The following is a 17,495-nucleotide window of genomic DNA, read 5'->3' on the forward strand; positions in this document are numbered from 1 at the left end:
TTTGATGTAAAGTGTACTTCTAATGTTTCAAAGGTTCTGAAGTCTATGTATTCCAAAATCTAATAAGTGTATATTTATCCTTGAATTAGCCAAACACACCCAAATTTAGATCTAAATGCTGAAGTAACCTTGAATTATTGATGTTTTTTCGATATGCATAGCTTTTTGTTTAAAGAAAATAAGAGCACAATATCCTTCTTCACAATTATGGTCGTTGTATATTAGGTTTATGTTAACAATATTTTATGAAGAGCACATTGTTGCAATGGGTGTGTCAATTGTTATGGACCCCTCCATGTAGATTTGCTAGTTCTCGCAACTATAGCTCTACTAACTTGTTTTGTCCCATTTTCTTTTTCATGCTTCATAAAATGAAATTTCTCTCTATAAAATACGTTGTGTGTGGATTTCATGAGTATTTGCTCATTTCACGTGCTTTTCATTCAAAACAAATTTCCTTGTAGAAAATGCATCCCAATTTACGCTTATTATCTAACTTTGTTGAAGTTTAAGTTAAATTTTTAGATTTATATTGATATCCAAATAATAATTTTCTCATTGATTCAATCTCGTACATTATCTCAAACTAAAATTAAGAAGAATTTCTATGATGAACACCATATCTAACCTTTGTTCCAGAATAAACGCCACATGCTCAACATACAAGAAACTTAGTTTATTCCTTAATTTTGATGGTTCCTTTTACATTTGCTTGGAAATTACTTTTGTGTTTACTAAATGAGGACATTGTGGGTTCCTCTCCTAACTTTAGTCATATTTGGAGGACTTAAGTCATGAGCCACATGATCCATGTATGCTTCCTGATTTTTTGTACACACGAACTTTGTTTTCTTATTATTATGAACTTTGATACCCATAAGTTTCTTAGCTTCTTCTATGTTGTGGATGAGCCATATTGAGGATAATGTTAGTTGTATTTAACAAGCATCAAGTGCAAATGTGCTCACAATTATGCCACAATTTTCATTTGTTATCTCGATTTTGTAATCAAGCTCTATTACATATATTTACTAACTTGCAATATCACAAACGTAAGAACATGCTAAGCTCACTGTGAGTGGATAATTACGATCGTTCACTTAAAACACAAAGATTGTCCTTGATATAATCGCCCATAGAAACACATAACCATAACCACCCAAATTATCTCATCACACAAACATATGACTTTGTAGGATTGACACAATAGACAATTTTAATTTGTTCCCATGTTTGAGAGAAGAAGATAGTGACCCCATAATTACTATATGCGGAATGAGAGGAAAGAACTAAGAAAGGGGATGTAGATTATCATAAGAATGTATTTTCATTTAGCATAATCCCAGAAATAACCCATGATGTTACAATTTTCCTAACACGACGTTCCAATTTATAATAATAATAATAATAAATGCCAAATTCAATTTTATTCGTTGTAGCTAAGAGAATATCAACACATATCAAGAAAAGCCATTATCAACAATTAACCAATATGATGAATGAAAGAAAAGTTTAACCACTTTGATTAGTAACCAGATATTAAAAAACAACAAACTAAGAGTATTCCACAATCTTACATCTAAAAATGATGTCATTTTCATGTGCTCATCCTGATTCGAATTGCTTAAACTATTATTTGCAAGCTTTTGGGCTACCTTCCTATTTAACTTAAACAAAGCAAGAGGTTATGTTTATTAAGAGTTGTTTTTTGGGCTAGCCTTCTCACTCTCTCAAACCACAAACATGATATGGCATTACGAAACTCCGTGATAGTGAGAAAGGGTAAGGCTTCCTTCAATCATCACTACAATGAGTGATTCATGTCTAGGACTTATGATACTCCATGAGCCTTACACACAATCTTCAGAACATTTGTCACTAACAATGATACATTTTTATGCACGAGGTGTAAACAAAAAACACAACTCACAACGATGAAAGACGGAACTTGAATCTTGACCTAAGCCATAGGCTCCCCCTCCCCCCTAGACAAAGCATCTATCACATAAACCAAAGAAGGAAACCATGTCATAGCCTTAGACACTTTCTCACTCCACGCCATCTATAGGTTTTGGGCATGACATCAACACGCAATCGTCACGATAGCGAATCACGCTTTAAAAGCTATATATGCATACATACATACATAACATAACATAACATACATACATACATACATACATACATACATAACATAACATAACATAACATAACATAACATAACATAACATACATACATACATACATACATACATACATAACATAACATAACATAACATAACATAACATAACATAACATAACATGTTACATAACATAACATACATACATACATACATACATACATACATACATACATAACATACATACATAACATACATACATAACATACATACATACATATGTCCGGAGTTTCGTGGACTGAGTTTTGGACACCTTCTCACTGCAGTTAGATCATGTTCTTCAAGCCTCCCCTAAAAGAAAGAAGGGGGAAAAAGTTGATTTGGGCAATTACCATCCATCCATCCATGCTGACTATACTTAGCAGAGCAGAGCTATTGGCATGCCTGGTGAGATCAATTGAGCAATTGCAAAGAGTCTGATTGTGAAAGAAACGGGGAGCTTTGTCATGCCTAGCCATGGGGTCATCAACGAAAGAAGCATCAGAAGAAGAAATATCTCCTTTCATCAAAGAATCCACCATCTCAGCACTGGCCATAGTTTCTGGCAACAGAAAAATAACGTCGGTTTCTTTGCATAAACACGAAGAAACCTCTTTTCGATCGCATCTTTCCGACCCGGTAAGGTAAGATATATTTTTAGATTTTTCGAGTCATCGTATGGAGATCCCTGAAGAGGGTTTTTTAGGCTCTTTGATTCAATTTTTTAAGAACCTCTATGAATTATTTTAGGTCTTTGATTCATCTTGTCAAGACCCTTGAATAAATTTTTTTTTAGGTCATTGGTTCATCTTGTTGAGACGTTTAAGAGTGTTCTTTTGGATTCTTTGGTTCATCTTACTTAGACACTCAAATAAAATTGTTTTAGGTTCTTTGATTCATCATGATAGACAATTGAACAGACTTTGTAGGTTCTTTGGGTAATCTTGTTAACTGCCAGGAACTGAAAGGGAGTTTTTAATTAACCTATAAAAAAGAACTTAAATTTCTTTTTGAAAACAAGTAACTAATGTGAGTAAAGGTCATATGCAGATTATACTTTACAAAAACTATGTCCTTTTGATTCCCAATCTAAAATGGATAATGTTTAGAATGTGCCTAGCTAATGCATAAAAGTGAATATAAATGGAAAGCGCTATTTGCCCCCCCATTTTGGCTATCCCCCCCCTCCCCCCATTTTTTTTACAATTTCTGATAGTTCTCACCTCGTTCAACAACATGTCTCAACAAGTGTCTTCAGCTTCAACTATCGATAAAACCTTCACCGAGAGAGGGGCTCTGATCAGTTTTATCAAGGACCATTTCCGTGCTCAGAATATCATCGTTGTATTGGATAAGCATAGTGACAACCGAAAAGTCACTTTCAAGTGCTACTATGGGGGGAAATATCGCAACCCTCTAGGCTTGACTGACGATACTCGCAAAAGACAAACGGGGACTCGACTAATGGACTGCCCATTCTTCGTTAGAGCAAACCTCTTGAAGAAAATGGGACAGTGGAATATTAAAAAGGCAGCTATTGCACACAACAGTATGAAAATTTAGGGGGGGGGGGGGGGGGGAAATAGCGCTTTCCTAAATATTTTTCATTACCAAAACCTTATAATCATGATTTGGGTATCACATGTTGATGGGCACGGTTTCACCTGTATCCAACTAAACGTGGTGGATGCATTGTATGATCATTTTAGTTCCAATAACTAGAGCATCTCCATTTTTCTGAATAGAATAGAAAAATGTAAAGGATATATTTGGTTGATGACTGGGTAAATGTTCTCAGAAAGAATTAATTTAGATAGTGGGTTTGGAAACTTTAGTTCATGACATCTATTTCAGTTATTTATCAGATTGATGCTTTTGTCTTGGGGTTGAAACTTTTGCTTAGGCAGTGTGGTTCAATTGGCATTTTTGAGAGGTTCAGTGTATCCTAGAGTTAGACAAAATATATGCAGAAGAGAAGAGTACGTTGAGATGATGAATGGTGAGTTTCTTGGCTACAGAAAAATATCGGAGTGATAAAAAATGCTTTCTGAGGTGATGAAAAGTTTATGGAAGCCAAGATTTTCCAAACTGATGATATAGAAACTCCTCTTCACACATGCAAGATTTACTTGATCAACTCACATCTATTAAAAGTTCATTAGGAAATTTGTGTATGCTTGGAAGTCTACTGTCTTCTCGTGATGATTGGAGTTCCATCATTGGAATTATTGCTGATTAAGATTCAAACACATTATATGTGGTGAATTTTTCTGAAGCACCATCCCGTCTCGTTGGTTCTTTGGTCTCCACACATTCCCAGATTTTGATTATGCATGCAGGAATAAGAGTATTGGGACATGCATCAAGATGCTCTACAGAATGATGGTGAAGTCAAAAGTTCACATTGAGGCTGGTTTTTGCTCTGTTCAGACGCACGTGTAATATGCACTTTGTTATGTTTCCTGTAAATACATAATTTATAATTTCCTAACTTTTCTTGCCATGGGACTGGCATATGAAAACGCACCCTGATGTTCATGTGAAAAGGCTTACAAAGCCTTTCAAATGGAACCGTTCAATTTCTATTGAATTTTCTCTGTTGTAGTGAAATATGTTTCCTATCAAAGTTGAGACACATTGTTGGCTTTGCTTAGTTGGTTGCAGAGTCTAGAGGGAACCATGGCTTTAGTCTCAGAAATAGAGATGATATCTATTAATCCTCGTGGATATGCTAGGACAAGAAGGTACTTTTCCTTGTGCCAAAATTTCTTTTTTGATGTCTTTGAGATGGAGCTACCAACCTCAGAGGAGCAGCTTTTGTAGCCCATATTTATCTAAAGATACTTGGCTAAAGCAGATAGCTTGAACAGAGGGTAAGTTGAAATATTGATTTTTCAGCACCCAAAAAACAAAAACTGCCACTTTTCATTGAAGTCATTTCAATTGAAAGATAATTGAGAAAAAAATTGGGTCATGCTACTTATGCCCCTTCAACAGAAGAAATTTAGTGTCATGCTCATCATGGCCAGTTTGCAATTTCTCAAGTGATCCTCTATATGAATGCAGTTATAGATAATCTCAAGATTAGGGTCTATAGGACTGATGAAATTATGCTTATATTGATTTTGTTTAAATTAAATCAAAATAGCACAACCTGTACTGCCACGTTATTTCAGTGGCGACCTAATGGAAGATGCCACATTACTTCCATGTGGGCATTCTTTTGGATCTGGTGGACTTCAACGAGTCCTTGAAGCTGTGAGTTTTCATTCCTCTTTCCAAAACATTAGGTATCAAGTTTTGTAATAAATGGATAATAAAAAATGTTTCGTGGTATTTTTTTAACTGACCAATATAACACAAACACATTATAATCTGTTGCAGAATGTATGTGTTACCTGTGGTTTACATGTCCCACATGAATCATTTACTCCAAATTTTGGTATATCTACATCCATTAAACAATAGTGTCTGCAATTCTCATCAAGCTGACAAGGTGCTTAAATCTAACAGTGAAGTGGTTTGATGAGCTGTAGCATTGCAAGCAGTTGTCAAAGCATTTCGACGGGAAGAAAGAAACCAAAGGGCCTTATCACGCAAGAGGCAACGGGAACGCTTTATTCAGGTAAACTGTAATATCCCTTTCTTCTGTTTCGCTCACTTTGTAAAGGCTGTGGAGGACTGGTTTAATATTTGAAGTTAAAGAGTTTTATAGATCTCAATAGTGTGGAATAAACATCTTGGAAATTTTTCAAATGGGCGAAAGCTGGTTTAATCTGTTTTCCTTTGCTTTTATGCTATGTAGAGACTAGATATTTCCAAATATAGATGATTAAAAGAGACATTCAATACTTTGAAATCATGTATCAATATATCTTGTGCTTCTCTGTCAAAGCTTTGATAAAAGGCTCTCAATCATCGTTGATGTGGTATAATGTCAAACTTTAGACAAAAAATTTGAATTGCTTATTTCTACCGTCTTAAGGCAAATTGTCAAATATAACAGCAATTTGGGATGAATTTGGTCAGGCCTCACATCGTGTTGAAAATGACAATATTTTTATCTTAACTATGTTTTTGGTTTAAATATAGGATCATATTGCAATAGCAGACTTTTCAACTTCACGAACTTCACGAACTTCACGCTTGAGAGGTCCTCAGTTCCCTTTCAGCGTTGGTGACAAAGTAATGATCAAGGCAAGTCTATACTCATGTACTTTTGCTGCAGAGTTGTCATGGCGTAAGGATGCAAATTGCATTAGCTAGAGGTTCTTTTGGATTCTTTTGTCAAAGGTGCTCAAAATTGCAAAGAGAAGGGGGGGGGGGTGTTGACTCTGGACCCATTGGTGAAATAGTGATAAACATAGGGTATTTCAGGTTTTCCCTTTGGTTTAAGACCGAGTAATCAACCATTAAATAGCGTAGGATGTTTATCGATGCTAATGAGATTGGCTTGGTTTGGTGAATCAATCCTCGTACTTTGAATAGTGTAATGGGTTTTCTCGATATGCTAATAGCAAAAATAGCTCACAAATCTCATGATCACATAATTAAAAAACCAAAAGACTGGTGTGGTTTATGCCTATTCTAGGGGAACAAGCGCACACCTGATCGATTTGTCAGCCGTCAAGCCATAATTACAGCCCAATGCCTAAATGGGTGGTATGAACTTCTCTTCAGTTTTATTTTTAGTGTTATTTCTATATTCTTTATAGTTCCCATTTCCTGATCACTTCGTTCTTGTTCAGGTTTATGGTAAAGACTCTTGATAATGGAGAGGCTGTAAAGCTGCAACATCGTTCTTTGATAAAAGTCTGAAACGATTCATTATATATACAAAATCATAACATTAAATGCTCTGAATTATTATTGCTTGATACTGTCCATTGGAGCAGTATTCAGTTGAATGCCATGCCAGATACAATGAAATGTTGGGAGAGCTTTTAGAGAGAGCTGTTTATGTGCATGCATTGGTTGTATCCTGTTAGGCTCACTATTACAGAGTGATTGCTCGTTATTCCATGACCCACATACATATACACGCCCCACAGATACATACAGACCATTCTTAATTTATCATATATTCAATTCCTTCATTTATGTGTGTTTTTTATGTGTATGTATGTGTATATATGTATACATCTCCATTTCTGTTATTGATAAGAGCAAAGCTCTCAAGGGCAACAGTTCAGGATTCCTGAACTTCCTTCAATTAAAGGTACATTCAAATATTGGAGCTGTAATATCTTACCATGGGCCTTTAAAGGACTGAAAATCCTTGGGTCAGTGGTTCAAATCCACTCCTAAACAGGGAACTATTAGGTTAAAATCTAAATTATGCGCTAGATGCAACTAAAACCCGAAACCTCTTTGAGCTAGAGCCACAGAGCTCTCTATCTGTCCGATTTTAGCACCAATCCTGAGCAAATGGTGTGGCCTACCTGCTCCGGACAAGTGGCTGGAGAATAGTGCAAAACCAATTTATGGAAATTTGGTGTAAAGTGTGCTGGACAGCCTGCCCCCTAACATTTATAGTCGCCAATGTGGGTGTCTATGTTTGTTCGAAGAATTGGGTGTTGAAAACTAAGAGCATGTAAACTTCATTTTATTGGCCTTCAATCATGAAGTTCAGCTGCATTGCTTAAGATGGTAAAGAATCAATATTGTGCCACAATGAAAACTTAGCATCTACAATTTTAATGATGTATTCATCTAACTCTTGGTATAAATAAGATCTGCAATTTTAATTTTAACAGCCTATTTCTTCTATGTAACGATGAAGTGAATATTGTGTGTCAAGGCATACCGCCAATGTTTTTGTTAGTGGGTTTGTGCCTCCCTTTAAAGGGGTGACACATTTTTTGATATGCTATATGCCTTGTACCTTTAGAACCCCATATTCTAGGTCATGATTCCAAAGACTTTTGATGATATTATGCGGTAACATCTTGCTGAGTGGCAAGTCTTTATTAAACAGCACTAGCATCTTACTATTGTAATACGCTTTTGTGGTGAAGTGCACACACACAATCAAATTTTTATATAACTTTACACTATCTAATTTATTGTATATTCAGCACCATCTATTATGAACCTTCAAAACCTTAAGAAAGTTGTCATTGTACAATGATATTGTACGTAAGTAAAGATGGGTTTGTGCTTGAGAAAACAATTCATATTCACACTTTCTATGAAAATATTTACTTTATGTGCTACCTTCTCAAAGCAATGCTTGCTTCTAGAATGACAATGTCTTTTTTCTTCTTCTTTTTCCAAAAAACGGCAATATCTTTTCTTTGATTTTACAAAGTTAAGCTTCCAATGATTTTTTAAATGGTGAAAAGCTATTTGAGAAGTAAAAAGATGGACTTCACATTTAATCACTCACGGTCTCACCATTGAAGAAGGTGCTTATTTTGAGAGAGGAAACTCCCTTTTCTATGCTTCTCTCTACACCAAAACAATTTTCAATATAAATAAGGCATTGTGAAATCATAACATCTATTTGAAACTTTTTATTTCCCAACAAATCTTTGTTAAGAGTTTGCAAGGCTCAAATTCAAATGCATAAAATGATGGTGTATTGATAACATCTAGGTTGTGGATCAATCAATATTTTATGATTTATCCATTATGTGTGGGATCATGCATGCTTTCACAACCTAAGGGACTCAACGTGCAAAAGGCACACTTTAAGTTTTGTATGATGTCTTGTAGTGAGTCTTGTTGCTTCGATTCATGTGCTACCATTAGTTCATGATTGTTGCTATATTGGTTTTCCATTCATCTTAGCCGCTCTTTGGACAATTTTGATTACTAGGAACTTTCTTTGAACTGTGGCTCCCAAAGACATATTAGAGATTTGTGACCAACCTTGCACATATTACATTTCACCCCTATTTGATAGCTTTCTTAATGATTTACACTATAGTAGAGGGGTCATAAATTTGAGAGAACCCAAATTTGATCCTTGTCGTGGCCTCAACCTCATCCCATAGGTAGAAAATTGTCTCCTTTTGGATATTAAGAACATATAGTTCTATAATTCTATTTATGCCAGTGCATTTTTGTGTGGCTCCTATTGTAGAGCCATATCATTTTACACAATTGGATGGGGTGATGATTGACCGCAAAGCGTGAATTGGAGACACGAGACATTGTTTGAAACTCACCCGAAGTAACAAAATTAGACAAATATTCAAAAAACAGAGAGGACCTTTGGGAGAATACTCTGGGACCCTAACCTTACCTCCTTCAATACTTGTGCAAATATCTTGATTACCACGTAGAATGGGCAAGCTATTAACAGTCATGCCATCACCCGAATATGGGCGATCAATGAGATCCTATACAGAAAATTTAGACGAGGGGTATTAAGGTGGTCTTAGGAAAGATCGAAGAGGATACTCCATACATGTGAGATGAATCACACGATGATTTCAAGTGAGAAAACGAGATATCGGTAGTTCAAAAACCATCATAAAAGTAAAAGGCAAATTAGCCACAATGCAGGCTAAGATGATCCGAAATTTATGTGCGATGAGAGACTGGTGAGTGAGAGTGGTTATTACAAGGTTAATGCTAATTACCCGTATAGTCTATCTATAGATAATGGAAGATGATGTCGAGGCAGAGAAGAGAGAACTTGTGGTTTTGCAAGGTTAATCCTAATCACCACTATAGATAATGGAAGATTATGTCCGGGCAGGGAAGAGAGAGAGGTCAAGTTTCATAGAGGAGAAGAAATGGAGTCAGGGGTAGATTTTGTAATTACAGAAAACTGGCTCTTGAAGCTAGAAACACGTACATTTTGAATTCACACAAGACATGCCCTCCCCCCTCCCCCCCTTCTTCTTCTTCTTCTGTTTCTCTTCTGTAGCTTCGCGATCTGCCTCACAGCTCCGAGGCACCATGAATTTCCTGAGGAATTCCTTCTCCACCATCACAGAAGCTCCTCCTCCTCCTCCCCCTCCTCATCACAACGACGCAGATCGAGATCTACGCCTCCATCCCCCACCACTACAACCCCAACCACCATCGTTGCCTCCTCATCTTTCCTCATCCTCATCTTCTTACTATTTCGAATATGATGGCGACGATGCTCGCTTTCCACCCCCTCCTCCTCCCGCGGCTGTCGATTCTCTTCGTACAAGAAACAGAGTACCTGTCGAGGATCATGTGGATGTTACGGAAGAAGACGGCGGCGGCGTTTTGGTTCCCTCAAGTAAGCCCTTTTTTTGTTTGTATATATTCAATCATATTCTATGCGATGATTTTGACATTCAATTTCAAAATTTCCTATTTGATCTTCTCGGAGAGATATGCTTAGATCTCTGCTCCAATTTTTTGGCTTTTCAGTGAATATATATAGATATATATATAGTGCCAGATTGCAGAAATAAACACAAAGATTACAGGACTGTTTTGCAAAGATATTTGTAAAGTACAAAAATTAGTGACTCAAAGCACTAAAACACAAAATGCTGATCAAAGAACTATTGTGGATTCAGTTTGGAAGCACTGGAAAATACTCTTTAAATTCACCAATATATATATTTTCGTGTTAGATCGCAGAAATAAACACACGCTTTCAGGACTGTTTTGGAAAGATAGTTGTAAAGTACAAAATTTGGTTGTTCAAAGCACGAAAACACAAAAGTTAGTTATTCAAAGCACTAAAACACAAAAATTCTGTTCAAAGAACTATTGTGGATTCAGTTTGGAAGCACTGGAAAATACTCTTTAAATTACTAAAATGCTGTTCAAATCACTAAAAATGTCATTGAAAACGCATTCACACTACAAGTTTTGTTTAAAGCATGAAATGCTATTTAAGGCACTAGAAAAGTTATGGAAGGATCTGTTTCAAGAATTCTATGGTATTATTTGGTTTTTTTATTATAATAGGGGAGCTACCCGATGATTGGCATCGGATAGGAGATATGGCATCAATCATGGACTTGGATCGGAATTTTCTATTCCCAGGTAAATATGTTAATCTCACTATTTCTAAATTTGACATGACCTTCAATTTGTGAGCAGGAATAACTCTTTTTGTGAATCACAGGGGAGTGCATAAATATAGTGCTTTATGTTTCGTCACATGGTGATTCTAAAAATCCAGAGTTAATAACTCCATTCAAAGTGGCGGCAGCGATGGATAAAGCAAGATTATCCAAAGAAGAAAGTAAAACAATCAAGACCACCATTCTTGGTAATGAAAACTTGGAAACTGATAATTCAGAGCATGAGAAGAGGCTTAATGAAGGTGATGTGAAAGGCACATCATCTGTGAATGTTCTCTGGATGGAAGAACAAAAGAAGAGGAGTGCTGAACTGCTTCATTTATTCCAGAATTCACATTTTTTCTCTAGGCTTTCTGAAGCAGAAGAACAAGTATTGGCGAATTCTTCACCATCAGGAGAAGAAGTGGATGATGGAGCAGTCTCAGCCAATCCATCAGAGCATAGAAAATCGACCGAATCATCTCAACCTCTTCCCATTCTCATGGAGAGAGGGGGATTTGACCCTCGATATGCTGGTGGTGTTGCTCGGAATGCTCGATGCTATTCATTTGGCAATGGTATCATTGCGGTATGCCTATTATTCCAAGATCTAGTGTCTTTTTTTCCTATATGTATTAGTTCTCGTTTTACCTTCTACTTGAATACGATGAACTTTTACTTATTGAACTGGGCATGCTAATGTTGAAGATGTAGTTTTATGTTTGTTTGCGTGCTTCCAATTTATTGTTTTATGATAATAATTATTTTTAGTTCCTTTTTGGTGATTATTAGTTAGAAATTTCTTGGTTTTTGTAGAAAATGAGGTCAATAGGCTATTTTATGAGCTTTTATATACTAGTGATGAGGTAGCTTTTGTTCAGACTTGAAGCCATAAATGATGAAATTGATAAACCTCTCGAGTCTCATATTTGGCACCTGAGAGGTGAATATTGCACTCATGCTCATGTTTGTATGAATGCTTTCAATTTTCTTTCTTTTACTAAGTCATTGCATCTCTTTTCTCTTTTCTTTCAGTCTATTTATTAATTCATTATTTTTTAAGTTGAATTTGTTGGTTTCTGCTATAAAGGTAAACCACATGCAAGTCACAAATGATTTTTTTCCATGTTTTAAGGTCTGTTAAGCTCTCTATACAGTTGTTGGGTGCTTTATAATTAGGGCAGCTGTTTTGTCTTTTCTACCTTGCATCACTAATAGGCAAAAAAGAGAGCAAAGCATTAAATTCCTTTTAAATATTCAAGTGCTGTAAGTATTATGCTGATGTGTGAATGACAGAGTGCAGGTGGTGCTACAAATCACAGTTGGAATAAATTTGAAAAATGATGTAATGCTGGAAGTTCTTCAGTTCAAGCAACCATATGAATTAGGAAAAGCCTCTGATCACATGCTTACAGAGACTATGACATCTTTGAGTCAAAGACCCACAGACTCATCAGAAGAACTTCTCCAATGGCTTCTCCCTTTGGAAAATCCTTTACATATGCCCTCTCATACAGTGCCTGCTGCTGCAAATTCAATTGTAAATAGCTCACCACAAAAACATTCTTTTTCCAGTTCATCTGGTTCCACCCTTTTTTCTTTTGCAAGCATGAGGACGTACTCAACAGCATCTTCTCATAGTAGTCAAACTTCAGCTACGGCAAGTACACAGGCTTTCTTGACAAATGGGTTGGATGAATCAGAAAGTTTAAAATCATCAAAAGGACAACCCGTGAGTAATGAAGGGCTTATAGCATTTAGAGGTATTCAACTTGAACCACAGAGGTTTTCTGTACATTGTGGCTTAGATGGTCTTTATGTACCTGGAAGAAGGTGGAGAAGAAAGCTGCAAATTGTGGAACCTTTATTAATCGAATCGTATTTTGCTGATTGCAACACAAAAGATTTGATTTGTGTATCTATTGAGGTCTTGACTATCCCTTTTTTGATAGTTTAGCTACACTTAATAATATCTCTATTAATACTGATTTAATAGAGATAAATATATAGAGGTGAAATATCTAGAAGCATTGCATCTCTTTAGGAATAAATGAAGTAAGATGTAGAATCTGGACCTATCTGCAAACTGCATTTGTGTTCTGGTAAATGATGCATCTCAACCATCTCAACCTAGCTGGATTTGTTCATCCATGGAGTTGTTGTTTTATGAAGTCAGCAAGGAAAAGTTTATGTTTAATTACAAGCCTGTTATCAGTTTCTCACAAATCTTTTTGCATTGTTGATGCAGAATGTGGTTCCTGATCATCTTCCAGAAGTTTTGGTGATCATTGATTCAATAAGCATTGTCTGTGAAATGACTGATCCTAATCGTACAGCATCACCAGTGCCCATTGCTTGTATTGAGGTTGGAGAAAACCACAAGTTGCCAGGCACATCTCTCAGGTTATGCATCTCATTTATAAAGATGAAATAGTTTTCTGCAAATAATTTAGTATCTTAAATCTCATTGTTTCAAATTTGGAGGAGAGATGAACCTTCAGACCCAACATGATGTTTTAACTAAAAGTGTCATCTCATCTATGAGAACCCAAAGAAAAATGAATTTGAATAAAATGCCTAAATTCTACTGACTACAAAGTGTATTTAGATTTTCATAAGTATTTAACAATGAATTGGAAATTGGTGTCTTTTAAGAATGTACCTTGCGTGATGATGTCCTTGATTTGATGATGAAATGGGGATGCACCTTGAATGAATTTCCAGGAAATCCTGGTAGGTTCTTTCAAGGTTGATTGGTAATTGTTCGCCTAGTGATCCCTAAGAAGAATGTTGATATTCCCAAATATTTGATTGTGACATCGTGACATCGTCCAATTATCTGCTGCCATGTATCTGATAATAGACTGTTCAATGATAAACATAATGATGTCCTGATTCTTCCTCTGGTAACACAAGTCACATTTCTGTTTTGTGTTTATTGAACTGTTTCTTTCTGTAACTGATGTGTAGAAGTCCCAATTTGTCATAGCACACTGAAATGCATGAGAGACAAATGCCCATGTAAGAGAGTTGGATTAATAGTGAACCATCCCTGTACCAGCTTCCAAGTGCCTCAATAACCATAGGGCATGCCCCTAACTCAGCACAGACAAGCTTAATAAATTATGAAGCCTAAACACTGGTTTGCTTATCCTCATGTTCAACTGCACAAAGGCGATACTACCTAGCTATTTACCCAGCTATAAGTTGCAGCATTTGTCATGAATCACAGTGATGAAATTATGGTTAAGTATCAGACTCTCTCTCCATCATGGAATCTTGTATCAACTGCGCATAAGAGATCTTACCTTGCTATTAAGTAGCAGCATCTGTGACAACTCACATTGTTGAAATTATGAGTAAGGAGCAGATGAACCCATTGTGGAACCTTGTACATTCATTGTCATTCTGGTCTCATGTAAGAATACAAGTTAAATTCATAGAGTTAAATGAAATACAATTTTTCTGTCCCTTCTCAGAGAACTTTAGTTAATCATTTTACCTTCAACCATGACCTTCATAATGTATTTCTGATCCTGGTGGCATTCTTTAGTTGTGGTTATGGAAATGGAAAGCTTTATCATATCTCTGAAGAACCTTGCCAGTTAATCTTAAAGTTTTTCAGGGGTTGGAAAATTTTATCCTTATGATTAGAAGATATCACATTGTTGCAATTTATGTTAACTTGTGATCTTAGATGAGGAATTATAAAAAAAAAACTAACAAAACTCTCTTGAACTTGAGCAGACCAGGGGAACAACATTCATTTGTTTTGAAGCCGTTAAAGTCTCCTTTCCATTCATCTGTTTCAAATACAGTCAGAGTAGGTCCAACAGGTCCAGCAAGAAGCTCACGTAATACTGAAGTAGAGACTACAAAAGCGTCATATTATTCATCTGATAAGAAAAAAGCAAAAGAGCATAAGCTGGTCTCTGCTCAGGATCTAGGAAACTATGTTCTTGTGGTTTCTTGTAGGTGCAATCACTCAGGTAGGTTTCTATGCTCATTTGCTGACATGTTAGCATTTTATGTCATAATATGCTAATCTGTATAGGTCTCTTTCAGCATCAAGATTACATTTCAAGCATCCAATGAAGTGGCAGCCTCGTTCTCCACGAGATCTTCTTTTGTCAGTTTCTTTAGAGCCAACAACCGAACCAGCAATATCAGAAGGCATACTACCATCGCTAGTCCCGAAGGTAACTTCTTTTCAGTTACAATATGAGATCGCAGTAGTAAATGTGATGGATGTGTATTTTTTATTTTCAAACAGAATCTTAAGATTTCATTTATTACTAAAACAGGTTGTAACTGTCCAAGCAACCAATCTGACCTCAGAATCATTGCATCTTACGCTACTGACACCAAGCTCAAAATACTTGGGGTCATGTGGGCAAGTCCCTGTTTGTGCTAGTTCTGGCTTATCACGAATAAACAGTTTTATGAGTTTCCATGAAAGGAAGGAATGGCCCAGTACAAAGACAAAGGATTTAGAATTGGAGCAAACAAATGCAGAATCCTCACCAAATTCACGTCCAAGTTCATTGCAGCGTTCAATGTCATTGCCACCTGTAAGACCCATCGAAAGCATTATGGGGATTGCACCTCGAGTAGTAAAGGAAAGAGCAATATCAGCAGCTGACATTGCTGCAGAAAATGTTTCTGTGCGAACACATTTATTGCTTCAAAGCATTATCCCATTGGGGTATGACCTTTCTATCATTGCTAGTGCTTGACAGAAATTTTTACATTTTGAGCTTTATTATAACCTTTGAACTTGGAACTTATCTAATGGAATTGGATTTCCTGTTCTCACAGGACTGTTCCAGCTCAGGCAACAACAGCTATAAGATGCGAACTACTTCCGCTTACAGATGGAATTATCACACTTGACACACTTCACATTTCTACAAAAGACCAAGGTAAAGCTGAAAACACTTGATATTACTGTTATGGACTAAGAAAGGAAATGCTGTCAGTCTATCTTTAAAACTGTATGTACTCTCTGATGAGGCTGTTGCATAAGTAAAATGTCAGCAGGAATTGCTACTCTTGTTGGAGTGTCTGGTCTCAGGAGGATCTTGGGTCTCTCTCTCTTTCTCCTTCCACTCTCATGCTATACACATATGAGTTATGCACTCCATGCTTGTAAATGATTGCACAAAGCATTCTGTTGTAAGCATTAAGATCACAACATATAGTTATAGCTCCAAGTTAGCACTGTATTTTTTTATTTCAATTTTCACGAGCCAGGGGTTGAAAGCAATACCGTAGCCTTACCAAGAATGCGATACTCCTGCCTTTTGGGCTATGTATCTTATTTCTCCTGATTCATCCAGCTATTATACATTTGTTGGCCAAGGAAAGGATTGGTATGAGTACCTATGAATGGGGATAAGAATGTCACAAATAAAAAAGCGGCTTAACTAATGAGGCTAATGCTATCTATAACCTTGTCAGCAAATGACATGGTACCAGTTGAAATAATATTCTTCTGTACACCATAAATCAAAATTTGTTCAAATTTGTGGAAAATTGAAACAACTTGAGATTTAGGGTTTAGGGTTTGGGTATATATGCCTTTTGATATTTTCATATGCAAGGTTTTTTGCCCTAAGCTTGTCTATGGCAGTTTGGGTGTGCATGGTTGAATTCAAGAGCTCAAGTTTTGTAGGTTAGAGGTGTGGGTGGGTTGTATGGTGTAACAGATTTGTTTGTGTCTATATCTGCTTTTTCTGATGCTCTGTTTTGTTTGCAGAGATTTACTACCCTGAGAAGCCTCTCCAAATATACGCCACATCCAGCATTAGTATTGGAATTCCATAAAGATTTAAATTAGCAAAAAGAGACCCTTACGCATCATTACCAGATGAAAGTTGCCGCCTTAGAAAGCTATTTGTAGGGAATTTTCACCGACAATGCAGAGTCCTTTTATTAGTCCAAGTTCTATATTCCCCTCAGGAAGCCATCTTCCTTATCTATGTATATGCATTGAAATGAGAAAATGCTCGTGTATTTGTATAATTTGAATAACATGCCTTTCTTTTAGATTAATCATGTAATTCAATGTTGGATTGTGTAGAGGATTGACTTGTGCTTTAGAATAGGAAACCATAAAATACTAAATGCAGTCCATTCAAGTGGTAAATGATAGATATACAATTTCAAATATGTAATCCTAAGCATCTGTGGTACTTGTATGTAAGCTTTTCCTAATCCCTGTAATTTGGTAGGCAGATTAGGCCACTTGCCAGGTACTCCTAAATCAGACTTATTCAATCCAGTTATTGTGACAGAATGCAAGATCGGGTCGGGATGAGGGTACATTGT

The 17,495-nt window shown here is 36.3% G+C and overlaps 2 protein-coding genes across 3 annotated transcripts; both read left to right on the plus strand.

Annotated features, from left to right (window-relative positions):
• The first annotated feature begins 2,476 nt into the window (after positions 1-2,476).
• On the plus strand, positions 2,477-7,241 carry LOC147854231 (U-box domain-containing protein 62-like). 2 transcript variants are annotated; one of them, XM_087331453.1, is made up of 8 exons: positions 2,477-2,804; positions 4,815-4,904; positions 5,337-5,418; positions 5,545-5,602; positions 5,697-5,785; positions 6,253-6,357; positions 6,752-6,822; positions 6,909-7,241. In XM_087331453.1, the coding sequence occupies exons 1-8, from the start codon at positions 2,638-2,640 to the stop codon at positions 6,976-6,978; spliced, it is 732 nt and encodes a 243-aa protein (XP_087187579.1). In that variant the 5' UTR covers positions 2,477-2,637; the 3' UTR covers positions 6,979-7,241. The 2 variants fall into 2 exon arrangements, with proteins under 2 accessions (XP_087187579.1, XP_087187580.1); XM_087331454.1 differs by lacking the exon at positions 4,815-4,904 and having other exon boundaries at positions 2,482-2,804.
• Positions 7,242-10,021: 2,780 nt separating this feature from the next.
• On the plus strand, positions 10,022-17,248 carry LOC147854232 (heat-inducible transcription repressor). The gene is made up of 10 exons (XM_087331333.1): positions 10,022-10,384; positions 11,068-11,145; positions 11,228-11,754; positions 12,469-13,092; positions 13,414-13,568; positions 14,913-15,154; positions 15,231-15,364; positions 15,470-15,870; positions 15,984-16,087; positions 16,924-17,248. Exons 1-10 carry the CDS (start codon positions 10,072-10,074, stop codon positions 16,989-16,991), a joined length of 2,646 nt encoding a protein of 881 aa, XP_087187459.1. The 5' UTR covers positions 10,022-10,071; the 3' UTR covers positions 16,992-17,248.
• The last annotated feature ends 247 nt before the right edge of the window (positions 17,249-17,495 follow it).

This window comes from Azolla caroliniana, unplaced genomic scaffold, assembly GCF_043228905.1.
Source record: "Azolla caroliniana isolate FFs.n. ecotype wild unplaced genomic scaffold, voAzoCaro1.0.p SCAF_15, whole genome shotgun sequence".
Lineage (NCBI taxonomy): Eukaryota > Viridiplantae > Streptophyta > Polypodiopsida > Salviniales > Salviniaceae > Azolla > Azolla caroliniana.

Excerpts from the sequence above, each read along its gene's own strand:
- LOC147854231 (XM_087331453.1), top strand. The coding sequence starts at position 2,638 with ATGGGGTCATCAACGAAAGAAGCATCAGAAGAAGAAATATCTCCTTTC. Across the intron at positions 4,905-5,336 it reads GGATATGCTAGGACAAGAAG|TGGCGACCTAATGGAAGATG; the intron begins GTACTTTTCCTT and ends ACGTTATTTCAG. Across the intron at positions 5,419-5,544 it reads TTCAACGAGTCCTTGAAGCT|AATGTATGTGTTACCTGTGG; the intron begins GTGAGTTTTCAT and ends AATCTGTTGCAG.
- LOC147854232 (XM_087331333.1), top strand. The coding sequence starts at position 10,072 with ATGAATTTCCTGAGGAATTCCTTCTCCACCATCACAGAAGCTCCTCCT. Across the intron at positions 11,755-12,468 it reads TTGGCAATGGTATCATTGCG|GTGGTGCTACAAATCACAGT; the intron begins GTATGCCTATTA and ends GACAGAGTGCAG. Across the intron at positions 15,155-15,230 it reads TTGTAGGTGCAATCACTCAG|CATCAAGATTACATTTCAAG; the intron begins GTAGGTTTCTAT and ends GGTCTCTTTCAG.